Source organism: Ranitomeya imitator, chromosome 2 (genome assembly GCF_032444005.1).
Source record: "Ranitomeya imitator isolate aRanImi1 chromosome 2, aRanImi1.pri, whole genome shotgun sequence".
Classification (NCBI taxonomy): domain Eukaryota; kingdom Metazoa; phylum Chordata; class Amphibia; order Anura; family Dendrobatidae; genus Ranitomeya; species Ranitomeya imitator.
This window is the reverse complement of record NC_091283.1, coordinates 464,363,530-464,386,226: the sequence shown is the minus strand read 5'-3', so window position 1 is coordinate 464,386,226 and position 22,697 is coordinate 464,363,530. Positions and strand designations below refer to the sequence as shown.

Here is a 22,697-nt window from a genome sequence, read left to right as displayed (position 1 = left end):
CTTAACCCCTGTGCTGCCTTTATCTATTAACCCTCTCTATCCATTATCCTTATTCTAATCTGCCCTTCCTAAGCTAATCCCACTATTATCCTATGAAAACCTCTATGCTATCCCTAAATTTAGGCATAATACAGGACAAATGCATTTACATTGTGGTACACACATAATAATAAAACATTCACATTAATAAAATGTCAGAGTGCTGCATGTATTACATGTGCACAGCAATAAAGGTGAAGGAGGCACGTGACGTACCTAGTCACCCCATTACATTCCTCCCTTCTTAAATATGGTCATCATCAACCATAGTGACACCTGTTATTTAAAATGGTTAGAACACTTTTTTTTCACTTTTTAAAATAACACATAAAACATCAATAAAATGCACACAGTCTCTATTAACTTCAGTGGGTCATTCATGACCCCAACTCCACTCGGTTGAAGCCCTAGAACAAAGAGTTCAAGTTCTTTAACAAGGGCCATGCTGACCCCAGTCCTTTGGCTCCTGGAAGCTATTCGCATAAGAAGCAACAATTTGGGGCCCGTAGTCCATTCCTTCTCTGGGTATCCAAACACAGGAATCAATCATTAATTATGATGCACATAATAATAAAACATTCACATTAATAAAACTTCAGATGCCGCATGTATTACATGTGCACAGCAATAAAGGTGGGGGAGGCACGTGACATACCTAGTCACCCCCTTACACAATAACTGGTAAACCCAGCGATCAGCTGTTCCGGGCACCAGCCTGGACTGGTCAGTTATGGAGCTACACAACACAATCAACTGTATAGTGGCTGCAGTTGTCGACTCTGCATTTGCCCCTTATTGATTTGAATAGGGGCAGACATGCAGTACGCTGCTGCGACCACAATATAGTTGACGGAGCTGTGCAGCTCTGCCACTTAACAGTTTTGGCCATCGGTGGCAGCGCTGGGAACAGCAGGGGTGCTGGGTGTTGCACTCCACAGATCACATATTGATGACTTATCCTGAGGTCAAGCTGTAATAAAGTCCTGGACAACCCTATTAACATTATGTTAAAATGAGTATTTAAAGGGCGGAGGAAGGGCATGAGATTGACAGTTATCCTGTCGGCCTTATCCCCTGGATTTTTACAAACACTTTTGTTTTGTCCTTGAAGTACAGTATTAGATGACTGGTAAGGAGAATTATGTTATGTTTTCACTACCCCAAATGTGACCTGTCAAAAATATGTACGGACAGTCGCTGATTATACCTGCAGAGCTGGTTACCCCAAGTATGAGACACACCTGCAAGCTCCTTGTCATTCCCCGTAGGCAAAACCCCAGTGAAGGCCTTGACGAGGCCTGACACTTTACACAGAAGTTCAGACACAGCTTAGAAATGGCATGTTTCTAGGTAATATATTAGCGAGTTCTTCAACTGTTTCTTAGACAAAAGGTAAAAATCACGTCACATTCCTTTGTCAATGAAGCCAACAATAATATCTAACGTTGTGGTAATAGGAAGATCAGAAATGTGTGCCGTGTTATGTTCTGTAAAGACATTTCATTTCTTAAAGCGAAGCTTCACTTATGATCAGAAAATGTGAGATCAGGCAAAAGGGTAGTCGCATACAGACAGCATCTGTTGGTGGACAACAAGGTGGCTCAGTGGTTAGTATGGCGGCTTAGCGGTTAGCACGGTGGCTCAGTGGTTAGCACGGTGGCTCAGTGGTTAGCACGGTGGCTTAGTGAGTAACACGTTGCTTAGTGGTTAGTATGGTGTCTTAATGGTTATCACTGTGGCTCAATAGTTAGCACAGTGGCTCAGTGGTTAGCACTATAGTTTTGCAGCGCTGGGGTCCTTGCTTAAAATCCCACCAAGGACAAGATGTGCAAGGAGTTTGTATGTTCTCCCTGTGTTTACATTGTGAGTTTCCTCCCACATTCCAAAGACATACTGATAGGGAATGTAGATTGTGAGTCCCATTGGGGACAGCGGTGATAATGTGTGTAAAGCACTGTGGAATATGATGGTGCTATATAAGAAGTAAAATAAATAAACTAAAGCATCATTTGGCTCAGTGAAGAGATTTCATCAGTTTTACCCACAGCGACCACTTGGCTAGATTAATTTAAAAAGGAAGGTCGTCACAATGAGATGATATGTTTACCTGTAAGGCCGGCTTCACACTCAGCGTATGAAAATACGGTCCGTATATTACGGCCGTAATACGATGAAAAGTCCCGAAAATAGTGGTCCGTAGCTCCTCCGTAGGCAGGGTGTGTCACCGTTTTTTGCGCATGGCATCCTCCGTATGTAATCCGTATGGCATCCGTACTGCGTGGTTTTCTCGCAGGCTTGCAAAACCAACATACCGCTATAGAAGTGATCCATGTGTCCCAAAAAGAAAAAAAAATATATATATACTGTCTATATATATATATATGTATATATATATATATATATATATATATATATATATATATATATATATATATATATATATATATATATATATATATATATATATATGTCAGTAGACACATATATGTATATATATTAATAATTTCTCCAGCGCTATACAGCTTGAAAGCCGGTAATTCAATTACCGGCTTTTTCTTTCTCCTTCCTAAAACCCGACATGATTTGAGACATGGTTTACATACAGTAAACCATGTCTTATCTCCATTTTTTTTGCAGATTCCACACTACTAATGTCAGTAGTGTGTATCTGCAAAATTTGGCCGTTCTAGCTCTTAAAATAAAGGGTTAAATGGCGGAAAAAATTGGCGTGGGCTCCCGCGCAATTTTCTCCGCCAGAGTAGTAAAGCCAGTGACTGAGGGCAGATATTAATAGCCTGGAGAGGGTCCACGGTTATTGGCCCCCCCCTGGCTAAAAATATCTGCCCCCAGCCACCCCAGAAAAGGCACATCTGGAAGATGCGCCTATTCTGGCACTTGGCCACTCTCTTCCCATTCCCGTGTAGCGGTGGGATATGGGGTAATGAAGGGTTAATGCCACCTTGCTATTGTAAGGTGACATTAAGCCTAATTAATAATGGAGAGGCGTCAATTATGACACCTATCCATTATTAATCCAATTGTAGTAAAGGGTTAAATAAAACACAAACACATTATTTAAAATTATTTTAATGAAATAAAAACAACGGTTGTTGGAGTATTTTATTCTACGCCCAATCCAGTCACTGAAGACCCTCGTTCTGTAAGTAAAAAAACATAATAAACCAACAATATACTTACCCTCCGCAGATCTGTAAAGTCCAACGATGTAAATCCTTCTGAAGGGGTTAAAACATTTTGCAGCAAGGAGTTCTGCTAATGCAGGCTGCTCCTTGCTGCAAAACCCCGGGGAATGAGGCTAAATATAGGTCAATGATCTATATTTAGCCTCATTCCCCGGGGTTTTGCAGCAAGGAGCAGCCTGCATTAGCGGAACTCCTTGCTGCAAAATGTTTTAACCCCTTCAGAAGGATTTACATCGTTGGACGTTACAGATCTGCGGAGGGTAAGTATATTGTTGGTTTATTATGTTTTTTTACTTACAGAACGAGGGTCTTCAGTGACTGGATTGGGCGTAGAATAAAATACTCCAACAACCATTGTTTTTATTTCATTAAAATAATTTTAAATAATGTGTTTGTGTTTTATTTAACCCTTTACTACAATTGGATTAATAATGGATAGGTGTCATAATTGATGCCTCTCCATTATTAATTAGGCTTAATGTCACCTTACAATAGCAAGGTGGCATTAACCCTTCATTACCCCATATCCCACCACTACACGGGAATGGGAAGAGAGTGGCCAAGTGCCAGAATAGGCGCATCTTCCAGATGTGCCTTTTCTGGGGTGGCTGGGGGCAGATGTTTTTAGCCGGGGGGGGCCAATAACCATGGACCCTCTCCAGGCTATTAATATCTGCCCTCAGTCACTGGCTTTACTACTCTGGCGGAGAAAATTGCGCGGGAGCCCACGACAATTTTTTCCTCCATTTAACCCTTTATTTTAAGAGCTAGAACGGCAAAATTTTGCAGATACACACTACTGACATTAGTAGTGTGGAATCTGCAAAAAAAATGGAGAGAAGACATGGTTTACTGTATGTAAACCATGTCTCAAATCATGTCGGGTTTAGGAAGGAGAAAGAAAAAGCCGGTAATTGAATTACCGGCTTTCAAGCTGTATAGCGCTGGAATAAATATTAATATATATACATATATGTGTCTCACTGACATATATATATATATATATATATATATACCTATTCTATGTGTACACATTTATTCTACCTATTGGACTGTAAGCTGTCAGTGTGATTTTACTGTACACCGCACTGAATTACCGGCTTTTCTCTCTAACAGCGCTGCGTATTTCTCGCAAGTCACACTGCTTGTCCGTGTGTAATCCGTATTTTTCACGCTTCCATAGACTTTCATTGGCGTATTTCTTGCGCAGTACGGTGACAAACGCAGCATGCTGCGATTTTGTACGGCCGTAGAAAGCCGTATAATACTGATCAGTAAAATACGGCAGATAGGAGCAGGGGCATAGAGAATAATTGTGCCGTATTTTTTGCGAGTTTTACGGACGTAGTTTCTGCGCTCTTACGTCCGTAAAACTCGCAAGTGTGAAGCCGACCTAAATATTTAACAAATAGAAATATGAATGAATCAACAGCAGCTTGTTAAAGGGATTACTTCAATCTTCATATATGGATATTGTTGTTAAATACAAGTAATTTTACCATTTGTTGCTTATTCAAATTGTCAGCCTTTCTTGAGATACATTACAATTTTCTTTTGTTTACAGCTCGTTGCCTTCGAGACCGACCACCACTGCTAGATGGCAGAATATGCACCGTGCTTACAAACTCTTTTCTGTTGCGCTTGTAAGCACTCTTTTGAAGTTGGCCAGGATCGCTAAAGTTCGCTATTGCCTCCTAGTCCCTGCCAGCTGCAGCGCAGCGCTTACAAGCTAGAGAGCAGCGGTGGTCGGTCTCCTAAGCAATGAGATGGAAAGAAAAGAAAAGTGTTAATATCTCAAGAACGGCTGCAAATTGTGACAAGCAGAAAAGCAGATTCCACAGGCAAAATCTGACAATGGCCATTTATGAAGATAGGATTAACTCTTAGCTTCCTGACGGCAAAAATAGTTTGATTTATCTAATGCACATGTTAATACTAAATTAGACTCGAGGGAACATTTCGGGAAAATCTGATGCACTTTGTTATGTGCAGGTCCTCAGGGGCAGGGCATGACTCCTTTCTTTCGTGTAGCTCCATGCGTCATGTTCTCATCCCTCAGGCCCTGCATCAGGAACAAGACGGCTTATCATCTTTGACTTGACTGTTCCATTACAATTTTTTTAAATTCTTTACATTTTTACTACTTGTCTATTGGTTCGTGACAACCAAAGTCTCGGAATCTCTGACAATTATACAATATTGATCTTTCCAGATGATATCCTCAAAGTGAAGAAGGAGAAAGATGCTCGTCAAGGAAACTACACATTGCATCTGGAAATCTATGACCTCCAAGGAGTGGTCTCTCTGGAGAACATCACGGTGTACGTGTGTGACTGCTTGGGTGGCGATGTCTGTATAGAGAAAATGCCAGATCCCCCAACCCTAAGTGGAAGCGCCATTGCACTGATCCTCTTGGTTCCGGTATTCTTCCTCTGTGAGTAGCTCTATTTCTTATGCATACTTTGTCCATAGAACTTTCCCACGGTTTTTGGATACCAGACTGCAGTACCTTATGCTCCCTTTAGGGGCACTGTAGAAAAATACTTTAATTCACTGCAGTTTAGAAAATACAATTGTTTACATTACGGGATTTTTAAGGAGCTGGAACTGCTTTACCATGGAAAGAGGTTTAATTTACCATATGTAAGTGCTCCAACTTGTGAATATCCAGCTCTTGTGAAACTATAATGTCCAGATTACCCTGACAGCTGGAAATGCTAGACAGTTCAGAAATGTGACTTGATTAGGATTGACAAGCTGTATAATTTTCTTGTTGCACTTTTAATTTTAATGGAAATAACAGATTGAACATGATTGTTACAAGTGTTCTAATCATGATCTGATGCATTACCAGAGCTGTCCACTAGGGGGCAGTGTTACTTCTCGCAGTCTCTGCTGACATTTAACTGCCTTCTGTTCTGTTCGCACATTATACAGGATATATCAGGGGTGTCAAACTGCATTCCTCGAGGGCCGCAAACCCTGCGTGTTTTCAAGATTTCCTTAGCATTGCACAAGGTGCTGCAATCATTATGTGTGTAGGTGATCAAATTATCACCTGTGCAGTACAAGGAAATCCTGAAAACATGACCTGTTTGCAGCCCTCGAGGAATGCAGTATGACACCCCTGGGATATATGGTATGGGATTGATTGATGGCAGGGGGCTTTCACACTCCTCACTTGTCTTTTCTTAAGATTTACTGTATTTTACCAGTCTGGTCTCTGTTCTTGTTACAGTGCCCCCTGCTGCTGTGTCTCCTCCAAGCACTCACCTTCATTTTCCCTTTTCATACATACAGTACTATGTCTCCTGCTGTGCAAGATAGAAACTAAGAAAGTCATGGTTCCTGTGGAAAATGAACCTCTGAACTCACTGATTACATACAATGAGGAATCGGAGAATAAAGATTGCATGGTAACGTTACCTTTGTAGTAACTGGCGACTATCTATAGTGGGGGAAATAAGTATTTGATCCCTTGCTGATTTTGTAAAGGCCCCTTCACATTAAGCGACGCTGCAGCGATACCGACAACGATCCGGATTGCTGCAGCGTCGCTGTTTGGTTGCTGGAGAGCTGTCACACAGACCGCTCTCCAGCGACCAACAATGCCGGTAACCAGGGTAAACATCGGGTAACTAAGCGCAGGGCCGCGCTTAGTAACCCAATGTTTACACTGGTTACCATCCTAAAAGTAAAAAAAAACAACCACTACATACTTACCTACCGCTGTCTGTCCCCGGCGCTGTGCTCTGCACTCCTCCTGTACTGTCTGTGTGAGCACAGCGGCCGGAAAGCAGAGCGGTGACGTCACCGCTCTGCTTTCTGGCCGATGTGCTCACAGCCAGTACAGGAGGAATGCAGAGCACAGCGCCGGGGACAGACAGCGGTAGGTAAGTATGTAGTGTTTGTTTTTTTTACTTTTAGGATGGTAACCAGGGTAAACATCGGGTTACTAAGCGCGGCCCTGTGCTTAGTTACCCGATGTTTACCCTGGTTACCAGTGAAGACATCGCTGGATCGGTGTCACACACGCCGATCCAGCGATGTCCACGGGAGATCCAGCGACGAAATAAAGTTCTGGACTTTCTTCAGCGACCAACGATCTCCCAGCAGGGGCCTGATCGTTGGTCGCTGTCACACATAACGATTTTATTAACGATATCGTTGCTACGTCACAAAAAGCAACGATATCGTTAACAATATCGTTATGTGTGAAGGTACCTTAAGTTTGCCCACTGACAAAGACATGAACAGACTATAATTTTAAGGGTAGGTTAATTTTAACATTGAGAGGTAGAATCTCAAAAAGAAAATCCAGAAAATCACATTGTATAAATGATATAAATTTATTAAAATTTTGCAGTGAGAAATAAATATTTGATCCCCTGCCAATCATTAAGGCTACGTTCAGACTAGCGTTGCGCGCCGCTGCGTCGGCGACGCAACGCACGACGCACACAAAATCGCGGCAAAACGCACGCAAAAACGCTGTGTTTTGCGACGCATGCGTCGTTTTTTGCCGAAAATCGGACGCAAGAAAAATGCAACTTGCTGCGTTTTTTTGGTCCGACGCTAGCGTCAAAAAAGACGCAAGTGTTGCAAAACGCAACACACAAAAACGCATGTGTCCCCCATGTTAAACATAGGGGCGCATGACGCGTGCGTCGCCGCTGCGTCGCCCGACGCTAAGGCGACGCACACTAGCAGAACGCTAGTGTGAACGTAGCCTTAGAGTTCTGGCTCCTACAGACCAGTTACACGCTCCTAATCAATTTGTTACCTGCATTAAACACAGCTGTCTTACCTAGTCACCTTTATAAAAGACTCCTGTCCACAGACTCAATTAATCAGTCAGACTCTAACCTCTACAACATGGGCAAGACCAAAGAGCTTTATAAGGATGTCAGGGACAAGATCATAGACCGGCACAAAGCTAGAATGGGCTACAAAACCATAAGATGCTGGATGAGAAGGAGACAACTGTTGGTGCAATAGTAAGAAAATGGAAGAAATACAAAATGACTGTCAATTGACATCCATCTGGGGCACCATGTAAAATCTCACCTCGTGGGCTACCATTGATCATGAGGAAGGTGAGAGAAAACTACACGGGGGAACTTGCTAATGATGTCAAGGCAGCAGGGACCACAGTCACCAAGAAAACCATTGGTTGCACATTACACTGTAAAGATTTAAAATCCTGCAGTGCCCACAAGGTCCCCCTGCTCAAGAAGGCTCATGTGCAGGCCCGTCTGAAGTTTACCAATGAACACTTGGATGATTCTGTGAGAGATTGGGAGAAGATGTTGCGTCAGATGAGACAAAAATTGAGGTCTTTGGCATTAAGTCAACTCACTGCGTTTAGAGAAAGAAAAATGTTGCCTATAACCGAAAGAACTGCATCCCCACTGTCAAGCATGGAGGTGGAAACATTATGATTTGGGGATGTTTATCTGCTAATGGCACAGGACTACTTCACCGAATCAATGGGAGAATGGATGGAGCAATGTACCATAAAATCCTGAGTGACAACCTCATTCTCTCCGCCAGGACATTAAAAATGGGTCATGGCTGGGTCTTCCAGCAAGACAATGATCCAAAACATACAGCCAAGGCAACAAAGGAGTGGCTCAAAATGAAGCACATTAAGGTCATGGAGTGGCCTAGCCAGTCTCCAGACCTTAATGCCATAGAAAACTTATGGAGGGAGTTAAAGCTCCAAGTTGCCAAGTGACAGCCTCAAAATCTTAATGATTTAGAGATGATCTGCAAAGAGGAGTGGACCAAAATTCCTCCTGACATGTGCGCAAACCTCATCATCAACTACAAAAACGTCTGACTGCTGTGCTTGCCAACAAGGGTTTTGCCATCAAGTATTAAGTCTTGTTTGCCATAGGGATTAAATACTTATTTCTCACTGCAAAATGCAAATACATTTATATAATTTATACAATGTGATTTTCTGGATTTTATTTTTGATATTCTATCTCTCAATGTTAAAATTAACCTACCCTTAAAATTATAGACTGTTAATGTCTTTGTCAGTGGGCAAACTTACAAAATCAGCAAGGGATCAAATACTTATTCCCTTCACTGTATATCTACTATCTATCAAATATCTCTCTCTCTCTATCTATCCATCATATATCTATCTATCCCATATCTATCTATCTATCTGTTATGAAAGGCAATTCAGTACTACAATGGACATAGCGGTCAGAGCACATACAGTGATCTGACAATAACCCAAAATCATAGAACGAGCTCTGAGACGTGGGAACTCTGCAGACCGCAATCCCTAATCCTCTCCAAACAACACTAGAGGCAGCCGTGGATTGCGCCTAACTCTGCCTATGCAACTCGGCACAGCCTGAGAAACTAACTAGCCTGAAGATAGAAAATAAGCCTACCTTGCCTCAGAGAAATACCCCAAAGGAAAAGGCAGCCCCCCACATATAATGACTGTGAGTTAAGATGAAAAGACAAACGTAGAGATGAAATAGATTCAGCAAAGTGAGGCCCGACTTTCTTAACAGATCGAGGATAGAAAAGGTAACTTTGCGGTCTACACAAAACCCTAAAGAAAACCACGCAAAGGGGGCAAAAAGACCCTCCGTACCGAACTAACGGCACGGAGGTACACCCTTTGCGTCCCAGAGCTTCCAGCAACAAATTAGACAAGCTGGACAGAAAAAATAGCAAACAAATAGCAAAGAAGAACTTAGCTATGCAGAGCAGCAGGCCACAGGAATGATCCAGGGAAAAGCAAGTCCAACACTGGAACATTGACAGGAAGCCAGGATCAAAGCATTAGGTGGAGTTAAGTAGAGAAGCACCTAACGACCTCACCAGATCACCTGAGGGAGGAAACTCAGAAGCCGCAGTACCACTTCCCTCCACCAACAGAAGCTCACAGAGAGAATCAGCCGAAGTACCACTTGTGACCACAGGAGGGAGCTCTGCCACAGAATTCACAACATCTATCTATCTATCTACAATCTATCTATCTATCTATCTATCTATCTATCTATCTATCTATCTATCTATCCCATATCTATCTACAATCTATCTATTATCTATCAATCAATCAATCTATCTATGACATCTGTATCTCACACTAGGCTGCAGAAGTATTGAATGGAGTAGGAAACATACCTGATGGCACAACCAATGATCAGGTAATCTGCCTGTGACTCATATAATACTTTATATTAAGCTATAATATTTATTACTTACATACAGAATCTATTCACTTGTTTATCTAATGGTGTTTGTGTCTAGAGATGGTAGGGATAGTTGTAGGGCAGAAGCTATTAAGCTTGTACACTTGCCCAATACATGGCTATGAGAAGAGCATCATATAATGCCAGTGGATCATAGATGAACCAGTTTCTGAAGTGTGTGCCACTGTGGGATCACTCTTACCGAGACTGAAAGTTAGAACCCTGTTCATGGCAGTGTATGGCATTGCAGCACTTCCATGTAGCGGAGACGTAATGCCACACATAACCCATGGACAGGTGGCACGGTTTCTGGGAGAAACAGCCATGTTTTCTTAACCTGTACAGCTGCTTTAATACGTTCATTTATTTACCAAAGCAGCAAGCGACTACAAGGAGCCGACTACAAAGAAAGTCCTGTTATCTGGAGAACGCAGCATGTCCATATATTACACAGAAACAACATTGGTGTCAATGTGAACTGTGTAATATTTCATTTCACCTGTGGGGGTGCTGCAGGGAAACTGAACTTTTACTGCTAGATTGCTCCAGCTGACCTTAGGAGCTCCCAGAACCTGGGAACCCAGTGATTACCTTATTTAAGGGAATCCTTCTCACAAAAAGGGAATGCCAAAAATCCCTTTAAGACATGTGCCTATCTCTTGGATAGGAGGAGCTTGACTCGGCTTTCCGCCGATCCAGTACCAGAAGGTTATCGGTAAGTAGAAGTTTAAACTTTCTGCATGTTAGCATGCATGGGGAGGGGAGAGGATTATGGAGCGAGGTGATACATTGCTTCCGTTCAGGTTGTAAGCAATTTCACAATTTCCAATGAAAATCTCAAATCAGCAAACTTGTGAATTATTCTCAGGTCTGCAGCAAAGGCTTCAGGAATAAATTTACATATTTAGAGGTAAAAGGTAGAAATAGACTCCAGTAAAAGCTGACTAATTAGAAGGAAAAAAAAAACAGCTCCCTATTTCTTATTTTTATTTTCAACAGACCAGCGAGCTCTACTGTAATCCTTTACCCCAGAGACTTCTCTAGGATTATGAGAGTGGTGGGGGAGGGGGCAGAGTAATTTATGGTAATATTGAGTAAAACGTAAAAAATGGATCTGTTTATCCTATCATTGCAAAGGCAGGAGAGGAATTTTTAAGAGAGTTCATTAAGGAGAACTGCAGTTTTCCAGGCAGCACTCAGAAAGTTAAGGTGAATGTTTAGCAATTCCTGTAGCGATCTGTTGGGGTGTCCAACAAAAAAATCCCTTATGTTGAGAAAGCTTATGAGGGTGTTTAGAAACTAGGCCATACGAATTGATCCACACTAGCTCTAAGGCCGGGGTCACACTTGCGAGTGCAATGCGAGAAACTCACGCGAATCTCTCACATCAATACCCGGCACTGCCACCGGCACTCGGGACCGGAGTGTGCGGCTACATGTATTTCTATGCAGCTGAATGCTCTGGTACCGAGGGCCGGTGGCAGTGCCCGGTAGTGATGTAAGAGACTCGCGCGAGTTTCTCGCATCATACTCGCAAGTGTGACCCCGGCCTTAGAGTTAGTGTGGATCAATTTGCAGGATCCACATGGTCACATTGGTAATCTGTGACAGCTGGGCAGGAGCCCTGAGAGCCACGTCCTACCTGGCAGCATTCACGGCTCTTATTTTGATTATCCGGCCTAGTGAGATGTCACCTGTGCATCATACATCACTGATGACATCACACAGAGTCGACTAATCAGAAGAGCTGCAGATTACGTCAAGTAATGGTGGTTCTCAGGGCTCCTGTCCAATGACTACAGATCATCAACATGGAGATGGACCAGGTCCTTTGGATTGATTCTCACCACCAGTTGATGACACCCATTCATTTGTTTGTTGCTGGGGAAATTATGGGGTGTCAGATGTATAAATCTGAAGACCATGTATATGTATTGAGGAAATATGGGTGGCTGCTTAACAAAATGTTGGCACTACTGACTTTAATTGATACTGTGTCGATTGGAGGACATCAACTCAATAGTATCGAAGACTCTTGTGTATGTATTGAGAGGGTTCACTCAGTTGTTTAGTTTAGGTAACTTGATGGCAACCTGGGCCACCATGATTAGGTGGTGCTATGTCATCTCCATGCTGATGTGGGGATCTTGGTGTTCATCTTGAAGATAATAGAAGACTATACAGCATCTTTTGAAGGTCCTTAGGTGTCTTCTTAGTTTAGGTTGTTAACAACTTAGTCCACTGTCAGTTAGTAGTAGTCAGAACTAAAGATCATGCAGATATGGAGAACCCGGGGCGCCACTGGAATACAACCAAAAATCTGGTATACCGTATGTAGCCAGGGTGTTTAGATGACACATAAATCTAAGCACTTTCTTAGCAACATGTGTCACCATCAATCTCCGCGGTGGTGTGGATATCTGTAAGTGTCTACTGGTGACAAAGACCCTCCCTATCTGTTTTGGTCTATTAAAAACTCTGATTGGTCTTGAGATGTGACCTATTCTTCTTCCCTATGCCCATGGATCATTCCTGCATGAGATCAGAGGGGGTGTTAGGCCCGTCTGTTACGGTCATTGTGGGGTTGCATGAGGAATGATGTTGTTGTTGCTGTTGCTCTTGGTCCACTAACCTATTAATTCCAATGTGGATGTATTGGCAGCTAGGTTCTCCAGCGGTAGAGACTGCCATTGTTTTTGGGCCCTTGTGTTCTTGCCTGTCATACCTCCTTGATGCTTGATAATTCCCCAATATTTCTCTCTCACACGCAGGCACCAACAGTGATCGTCCACAATAAGACAAAAGTGGGTCGTTCTAACAGCATTCAGGTAAGTGTTCCTAGATTCTCAGACAGTTGTCAAGAAATTATTTTTTCTTTCAGTTGGAGTAATTTCTCATTCCCTAATTTTTTTTGTTTCTCACAGGTTCATTCTTTCAAAAATAAAGATGAAAACCGAGTAGGAGCAGGAACAGGAGGTTTTGATCGATCTAACAGACGTCGACATTCGGTAATTTTAAAACACCATTTTGTTTGAGGTGTAACTGAACCTCAATGCAAAATCTATAACATAGTCAGCCCCCCACGGACCATGTACCATTTAGAATACTGGAGTTGTAGATGTAGCAGCTTCACCCAGGGTTTCAGATTATGACTCATGAAAATAAGAAATATACAGGCTTATGATTTCCAACATTCTCCAACGAATTCTGTAGTGTCCGTTTAATTTATAACCTTCATGAATGTAAGCAAATAGCATACATACATGATACATGATAGCAAATAGCAGAATGCATAGCTGCATAATAAGTATAAAAACAATCCTTGTATCCCCCCAGGTTAGGGCAGGTGCAGACTGCCATAGATTCTCGGCAAAGAATCGGGTAAATTATACAAATAACACTCTGGTCAATGTTTGATCAGAGTATCAGCATCGCGTGATCCGATTCTCTCAGATGAGAGAATCGAAGCACACTGTGAGGAGAAGATGGAGAACAATATTTCTCCATTTTGTCAATGTGTGGAAATTGGACTGCACTCATATGACTTCCGAGTGCAGTCCGATGATTCCCACGCACTGGTTGACTTACTTAGTGCAATCTGTATCAGATCAAACTCGGACATGCACTGTTTTCTTTCTCGGACAGACTCTGTTCAAGGAAAAAATTGGACATCTGCACAGCCCCATAGACTAACATTGGTGTGATCTGTTGTGTTGCCAACCGATACAATGGTCGCTTGCATGAGTCCTTAGTCGCACCCCGTTAAGAGTCTTTGATTAAGTGAGTTCTGAGAATTACCACACCCTACACTATATGACTACAACCAAAGAATAAAGAGAGCACAAGAATCCAAAGCCACAAATTACACATAGTTTATTCAATTTATATAAAAATAGACACAGTAGCAATACATTTAAAGACAAAGTAGAAAAGTGTATCACACAAGGTCCACCTACATTAAGAAGAATGGGGGAGCAGACTATGGTAATCAATTTTAAAGAAGAAAGTAATAAGGGAAAAGGGAGAAAATCTTAAAGTGCAAGTGCAAATCAACACTCCCATGTACCCAAGACAAGTACAGGTGCCAGCTTGCACAAAATCCTATACTATATGGCAATTCTGAAAACATCAACCCCTTCCTTATCCTAATAATTGCCAAATGCATTGTTACTCTGTTGTGCTATTTATTTTGCTCCTAGCTTTAAAGGGAGAAGAAGTGTACGGATATTAGTCTGCAATTTGTCCCCTATGCAGCATTCACATTAAATAATATTTTTTATCTACAGAATCAAATATATCACTGAAACATCTGAGACACCCAGTTCCAAGAAGTATCGTTTCTCCTTGCGGAGAGTCACATGTTAAGCATGTCGAGAAGAGGAGACTTAAAACCGCAATGCTCCTCTGGGAAATATGCAAATTGTCTCTTCAGAGAGGAAGAGGACAAGAACTCTAGTGCCACCTATTGGAAGTAGCAATCCTAACAGTCAATGTCGACCCTTTAACGAGCCTTGTCACATGACTTAGGATAAAAGCCAAACCAAAATCTCAATTTGCAGACAGAGCTTTAAGTCTCCTCACCTCGACATGCTTAACATGTCACTCTCCGCAAGGAGAAACGATACTTCTTGGATCCCAGTTAGACGCCTCTCACTCAGCCAACCAGATCTCCACTTTGCACTGACAAGGGGCAGTACCCCGAAACACAGTGTCTGAAAATTGAGATTCTGGTTTGGCTTTTATCCTAAGTCATGTGACAAGGCTCATTAAAGGGTCGACATTGACTTTTAGGATTGCTACTTCCAATAGGTGACACTAGAGTTCTAGTCCGCTACCTCTCTGAAGGGACAGTTTGAGAGACACCCAGTTGAAAGAGCCATTGTAGCTAATAAAAATGTATGATTTATATCACCAAAACCATCCAAAATATATAAAATGAATGATTTTGTTTTTCAAAGATGCAGAAACAAAAGCAAATAAGACTAGAATAAAGCTTCCCTATGCATGAAACCCTTATGCCATAGTAACATATATCACTGCATTGGGATTTTCTTGGTTGATCCCTGAAATGTGCATGTAATGTGTTTCAGAGCTATCACGTTGGAAGAAAGCAAAGTTTTGAAAGAGTCAGCTCCCTGAGAATTCAGGTAAGTTTCTTTGGATCCAACGGGTTTCATGGTTGATGATATTTTAGTTAGTTCAGAGATACTCAAGGTTAATACAACAATGCACTTTTATTGGTTGGTCAATAGTTAACTCTTTGGGGAACTGGGATTATTGTATTGAATTTAGTTTTATATTTTGCGCAGTGCATATTAATATTATTGTCTTATTTTTTAGCATGCAAATGCTGGACATCGTACTTTGACTAATCACAGTTCTTTGCAAAGAAAATTTTCCAGGACACTGGAGACGACGCTAACAAAGGTAGAATGTTATATTAATACACTGACAGCAGGGTGGGCATAGACAGCACAGGGTTTTTTACAAAGATGGTGTAGAGGTCTTTTGGTTCCTAATAACTTGTCACATACTGTAATACTCTTGTATGTCTTTCTTTCTACTGAACTAAAATATATTAACTCAGTTCCTTATATGCAGTTTAAAGGACAGTATGCTCTTTATTCAATAGGGGCTATTAATTAGCTTGTTCGTTATGCAACTGCATAGGTTGTACAAATGGTATGTGTATCCCTGTAATTTATCACCATAAATTGCAACTCTGTGTTTTACCTGCCACGGAATCAGGCCACAGAACTACAATAGGCTAATATGGTAGAGATATGTTGTCTAACTGCCCCTAAATATTAATGCCAGCTAAAAAGTAGCTTCTATTCAGTGAAACGCTTAGTCAAATATAACAGCCATCCATGACTATCGGCTTATAGTGTTCACATATTTCCTTGTATGGAGTAACTGAAGACCCCATTACAGTCCCCAGGCTTCTAAAGAATTAAATATAAGGAGGCATATAAAATTTTCGCATGATATTTAAATGGAACCGAAGTCTAAATTGAGAGCCTTAACATTTTCCTCCGTAAAAAACTCTACATTGTACCCTGTACCCTCGTTTAGATAAAGATCTTGTGTGTACCTTTATAATATTTCTGATCATTTTAATATTTTGTTTTACTTTTATCTTAAAAAAATTGCTGTTCCAGTGATGTTGGTGTGTTGCCACCAGTGCTTGGATGACAGTGATTTGTCCAGACCTCTGAGGGAGATGTGTGTGCTGCAACCCATTATAGGCCCCTGATTGTTTTCAGCACTGGTATAATAACAAGGGGATACAGTATTTGGGAAGAGATTGTCCAAATAGTAGACAACCCCTTGAATAACTCACTTTTAAATACAGTAATAGTGCACTTAAAAAAGAAATTTTACCCTGAGGGCATTTGGAGCCATAGTGCAAATCTCTTGAGGCATTTTGAATGATAAGTTAGCAAATCAAATAATATTTTGTCTTACTAATCATTAGAAATCAGTGTTGCCACAGCATCAGGTCGCAGTAATGAAGTGTTGTACTATATTGCAGGAGTTTTATAGCACTGATTTTCTCCTGAATGAGAGTTCTTGCTTTACCTCAGCAGCAGGCTTCTGACTTCTAGTCTGCCTTATTTCCTCACATGGAGTAATTGCAGACCCCATTACAGTCCCTTTGCAGCTTCTAAATATTGAGAAAAGTGCATGGTCACATCGAACATTTTATCACTAAATAAAAGAAGACAGAGAGAATGTGAGCCCCAAGAGTGCCTGTGAAAAAACCCTGCAGTCTTCATAGATGCCTTTGGTCTATATTGCACACACCTTTATCATATTTCTTTACATATAATTATTTTGCCTTCTTATTTTATTTAAATCTTACTTTCTCATATCTTAGCAAGTATTTGTCATGACCATATATTCTAATTTTCAGACACAGGGAGGTTTAAGGATGTCAAATGATATGGATCTCTAAGTGGCCTGAATTGAGCCTAAGTCATCTACAAAATACTATAGTCCCAGATAAATGGGTGATTGTTCTATTCCACAAACCCTTAAATAATTATAAAATTTGATTTACCAATATGTTATTCAGTGAAATTTACCTTTTAATATTGCAAAGGGTTGCATACACCATTCAAACACTTGAATTATCTTCTGATTTTATCCTCTGTTATCTCTAACACCTAATAACGAATGTAATCTTTATGCTGAAGTACAGAGATATGAGAGTTACAACTATAAACTGGATGAGAGAGGCTGCATTCTATTCTTGGCATTTAATGATCGCTCCCAGATCTCTAAAAACACAAATCAGCAAACAGAAAAAATAATGATTCTGCACTAACAAATTACTGTCTTTATACTGGAAAATGCTTTCCTTAAGTTTGATGTCTCCTGGCCGCTGTGTGCTAGGTGATATATATATAATTATCCAGCAAATATAAAAACTGCTGTGGCTAGAATGATGAAAAAAAGAACCATTGAGACATTGTACAGAATCCTAGCCATCAATGCACTATTAACAATAGGCTACAAATAATTTAATTGCATGTCATTTTATACATTTATTTTTTTGAGTTGTATTAAGTGATCAGATTTTAAGTAGTCATTTGGCCACTTAGCAATATATGGACAGAAAGGTAGATTTCCAGCATAGACCTCAGTTCCATGTACTATGATTTTGCTTTACCTCACAATCCAATTCAAATGGCACATATGCAGGGGCAAACTGACCATTGGGGCAGTGTCTAAGGACTCATGGTCCGAGGAGGCCGCAACCTCTAGGTCACTAATGTCACTTAATGTTCAAGTGCAGAGCTTGCTAAAAAGAAAAGCAAGTGATTAGGGCCAAATCAAAAGTTTTCATGGACTACACTTGTAGTAGTAATGGGTAGGTCATTACTATAATCTCTGAACTCCATATAATTATGACGTTGAGATATTTGATGTTTATGGCATCTGATGTGACACGTTTCTACAGAACATTCATGGAATTTATTCTAAGCATTACTTTTGTCTACAGAAACTGCATGCCCAGATGAACGTACCTGACATGTACAAGCCACGAGTATATGCTGAAGAAGGAGATGTTTCTTACGCGTCTTCTCTGGAATCCATCAGCATTTCAGGCAGTAGTGTCAACATCTCGAATGTCCAGAGCTTTGGTTCCAAGTTCAATATGCTGGAGAACATTTGTGAAGACCACAAGATGAAAGTTCCCACCACAACTGATCTATAAAAAAAACATATTGTTTGTCTAGAAACAAACTTCGATATCTCTTGAACTGTGTATAGTGAGATCTGATGTTAAAAATGGAAGATGAAGTATCAAGAAACAACTAAAGTCACTTTTCCCGAGAGGTTGCCCTTTTTTTCTCGAGGGGGAAGGTGTCATATTCTGGATAGAGTATCCATAACTGTTTATGCAACTTGGACTCTTACATTGACCGAAGATGATAGTCTCAGTCAACTGATTCATTTTAAGACTATATTTTCTATTAAGTCAAGATGGGATACTATTTCTTAACTTCATCTCATAGAAGATCTTGGAGATTTTTCATAGCGTGTGTCTTTGATGGACACAATGAATGGTGTTGGGTTATCTTTGGAGTTGTTGTAAAAGGTCAATCAGTTATGTACTGTATAGTGGACAAGTGTGTGGTGAGTGGTGAGAGACATCACATAATGTGGACCTGCAAGCACAATATGATCCATTCCTCTTCTGACATTTTTATTATGAATCTCCCATCATATCTCAATAGCTTTCCGCTATGCCCATTGCTGCCCCCCTCTGAGTGAATAAACAGAACAGAAATGTTTATGCCCCAATATGTGTTGGTCTGACCAAAATTGGGTTTAATTCTAGCTTTTTTAATACTGCCTGTATAGACAAGACTATAACTATTATAAAATTGTTTACAAGAATATTGCTCCCTGTGGGGTAGAATATCACTATTATAAAATTGCTTCCTTTGGGCCAGATTATAACTATTATAACACTACCCCCTTGGACAGGAGAATTGCCACCTACTGCTTGAATGATGGCTAGCTATGTGTTTGACTGGAATTATGCTTGAAGATAAGAATTAAAAATTGATTAATCAAATGTAAATATTCTTTGATATGGTGAATCGGTGAAAGGGAGTACATATAACATACAACAGCATAGCAGGCTACCATTAAAGGTTAACTGTACTTTCAACTAACATTTCAGAATCAGCTGTCCTGTGTGTCCGTTATATGATTTGTATCCTACATTTTAACCAGTTTACCTCATGGCAGGCTCTATCTCTAATTTGCAATCCACTCTGAGCTGCAAGGAAGAGACTAGTTGCAATGATGTGTCCATTTACTGTGTGGCACACAGAGAGGGATTCCTGATCTTCGTTCAGTTTTAGCTCACAGATAGAAGCAGCAAGGCAGAAATTATACAGAAGTACTGAGCTGTGTAAATGTGAATCCAGATCTACTATGAGGTAAAATACTTGTAGGAAAGCTCAGCATGATATTACTGTGTTTCCCTCTGCCTTTTTCTCACTCTGCTCCTTCTTCCCCACTCCTCTATCTATATAATGTAATAGGTTAAATAATCTGGCACCCCACTCTGTTAGCACTCTTTTCTTGAGCAAAAACGAGCTGTTTTTTTCAGATTGAATGTCAAGGTTAGGAGGCAGGAGAGAGGAGAAAAAGTGGCTCCTAAGGGGAGAAAGAAACAGGATTCTATATTAATATATATTTCAAAGTGTCTTATATTCACATGTGCTATTGATTTTTTTCAAAGTTTGTTGAAACTACAGTTCCAACTGAAATTACAGTAGCCACAGATGTGAATCTTTCACCCGACTGGATCCAATATTTTTTCATATTCAGACAACAAATTTTACTGGTCATCAGGACTAATTTACTTAGGAGCATAGACAATATCTGGTAGTTATTATAATGGCATTGGTAGCATCCCCATAACTGTGTTATGTCAAATGCAAGGCTGGGAGTGGGTGGTGCATGACACAGGAATTCAAACAATACCAATGAGAAATTCAGGCTCTGCCCCTCAAGCCCTTCATCAGTGATTGCACAATAGATCAGTTGCCTGGAGTGTTCCTTTAAGAGTCATCATATGGTTAAGGTATCTTCAGGTATTATATGTTGTAAATATTGTTTGGTGTTTTAGGAATTTTACTGATCAAAGATAATCTGTAAATATAAATGAAATACAAAATATTACTGTTTTTTTGCCAACATTGGAATATAAAAGTTTTCCTTCTAACAAAGGAGTTGTTTTCTTCATTAGTCTTCAGACATATTTGTGGAAAGTGCAGTCAGAAATGTGTGTAACCTGCAGATTTTCCTCTTTTTTTGCTTGCTAGGACTCTTCATGATATAATATCAGAGCTGTGATAGAATTTGTCAGACTACTACTTTGAATAAGGGCCTTGCAAAACTGATTGCTCGGGGACAGCTGGTATTATGTGACCTGCAAACTGCTCTGACAGAAGTAACAAATATCTAGTACTGCTTTTCTATAAGTCAACACCATTTGATCATCCTTACAACGTGACATTTCCTAAAAGGAGTCATCTAAAAAAAAAAAAAATGAGATACCCTTATGCAGACAGCTCTTTGGGGTCAGTGTCACTCATCAGTGAAGAGCAGGGTACTGGTTGTCTGGTTTTCTTCTTGTGGAGACCACCGGGTTCCGTACGGAGTCCTATAGACCAGGCATCATGGAAAAAAATGTATGCAAATTACCTCTCCGCCAGAAAAAATAAAGCTAAGAATGATGTCTTACAATTGCCACCTATTGGAGGAAGATGTCAATGTCTGACCATTTAACGAGCCTTGCATCATGACTAACGATATATGCCAAACCAGAGTCTCTGCCAAACAAGAGCAGACAATGACAGTAGCTTTCCTTCTTCGGGAGGGGAGCTAATTTGTATACCTTTTTCCAGGAAGCATTGATTAGCCCTAGGCTATAAGGTTCCCAATGTCAGGGCTCTGGGGTTCTTTACTCTTCCATATTGGTAATATCTGAATAGTAGACTTCAGACAGAGCAATGACTTTAGTCTTGAGGTAGGCCATTTTGAATATCTCCATGGATGACTAAAGTCATTTCGGTTAGAAAGTTTTGTCTACCTTCCAAGTAATTCGGCCACCCCTTTAGGATGCCGCCAGAGGTTGATATGTTGAAATGGTCATAATTTTGGAATCCAATGCTGTTACTTACATTTAGTAGAAGGGATGATGGATCGCAAGCAATGACATCACTTCTGATAATGCGGCATGGAAACATGGTAACTGGAGGATCCAAAGAGAAAAATAAACTTTTATCGCCAGCTAGAGTTTACCTTGAAGCAAAAGGTTAGCAGCCGGATTTATAGGGTAGGAATTCAGTCATTTTTAAAAGACACTTCATGATAGTTTGCCACAATGTTGCGAAATTAGTCTTTAATGAAATGTGACTTTAACATATCGTTAGTGGAAAGGGTCATTTCTGAAATATTACAGTAACTTAACTTTTAATTAGTCATATTTAATGTCTACTTCCTCCATCTCAGGTCAGAAGTTTGTTTGTTTGGAAAATGGAATTTTATGTCTTATAAGAATTTGTTGGACACATTTAATAGTTTATTTTACTTCAAAGAAAATCAAAAAATTAATTTTATGTTTCAGAGATATAGAAAAAGTGCTACTCTTGTATATAGATTATGTCTGGTACTGCAGCTCATCCCTGCTTAAAGGAGCATTCATTAAATTGGTTGTCCTGATTTGGTGCTCAAGTCTGCAGTCAGTGAATCCTCAAAATCGCTCAGTGTGCACACTGTCAGGATTCTCTGGCGATGCGCCGGGAGTGGGCATGTGACCGAAAGTATGCGATTTGGTGTGCTTGGCCTTGTTCAATACAAGTGAATTAAGCAAAGCAGGATCCGTCTAGTCAGAATGTGTTTGGTAGCATGCATATCTCATACTGATGGTCACATGTCAAAAAAGGGGAGAAGCCAGCGCAGCCTAAGGTTAAGACGCAATACATAAAGTGCAAATGCACATATTAATTTCTAACTGTATTTTCAAAATGAGACATTTAGCAAACAATTGATCAATTCTTTGAGCCACCCCGCCTGGTTATGTGCGCCATTCTTTCTGTGTCTCAGTGATTGATAGGCTGCTGTACACACACAGCAGCCCTGCCCTGCCTCAGGCTTTGTTTAATTATGCACCTGTGCCTCAGCCTGTCTCACTCTT

The 22,697-nt window shown here is 40.6% G+C and overlaps 1 protein-coding gene across 2 annotated transcripts in view; it reads left to right on the top strand.

The window, feature by feature from the left end:
• Positions 1–20,724, top strand: part of LOC138664477 (cadherin-like protein 26) — a 170,260-nt gene extending 149,536 nt beyond the window's left edge. Inside the window, exons 12-20 of one of the 2 annotated variants that reach the window (XM_069751208.1) lie at positions 5,455–5,676; positions 6,543–6,658; positions 10,367–10,423; positions 11,136–11,183; positions 13,240–13,296; positions 13,393–13,476; positions 15,559–15,615; positions 15,809–15,895; positions 18,477–20,724. In XM_069751208.1, the coding sequence (XP_069607309.1) occupies positions 5,455–5,676; positions 6,543–6,658; positions 10,367–10,423; positions 11,136–11,183; positions 13,240–13,296; positions 13,393–13,476; positions 15,559–15,615; positions 15,809–15,895; positions 18,477–18,692 (944 nt within the window). In that variant the 3' untranslated portion in view covers positions 18,693–20,724. The remainder of the gene's footprint in view (positions 1–5,454; positions 5,677–6,542; positions 6,659–10,366; positions 10,424–11,135; positions 11,184–13,239; positions 13,297–13,392; positions 13,477–15,558; positions 15,616–15,808; positions 15,896–18,476) is intronic. The other variant, XM_069751209.1, reaches the window with a different exon arrangement.
• Positions 20,725–22,697: the final 1,973 nt, after the last annotated feature.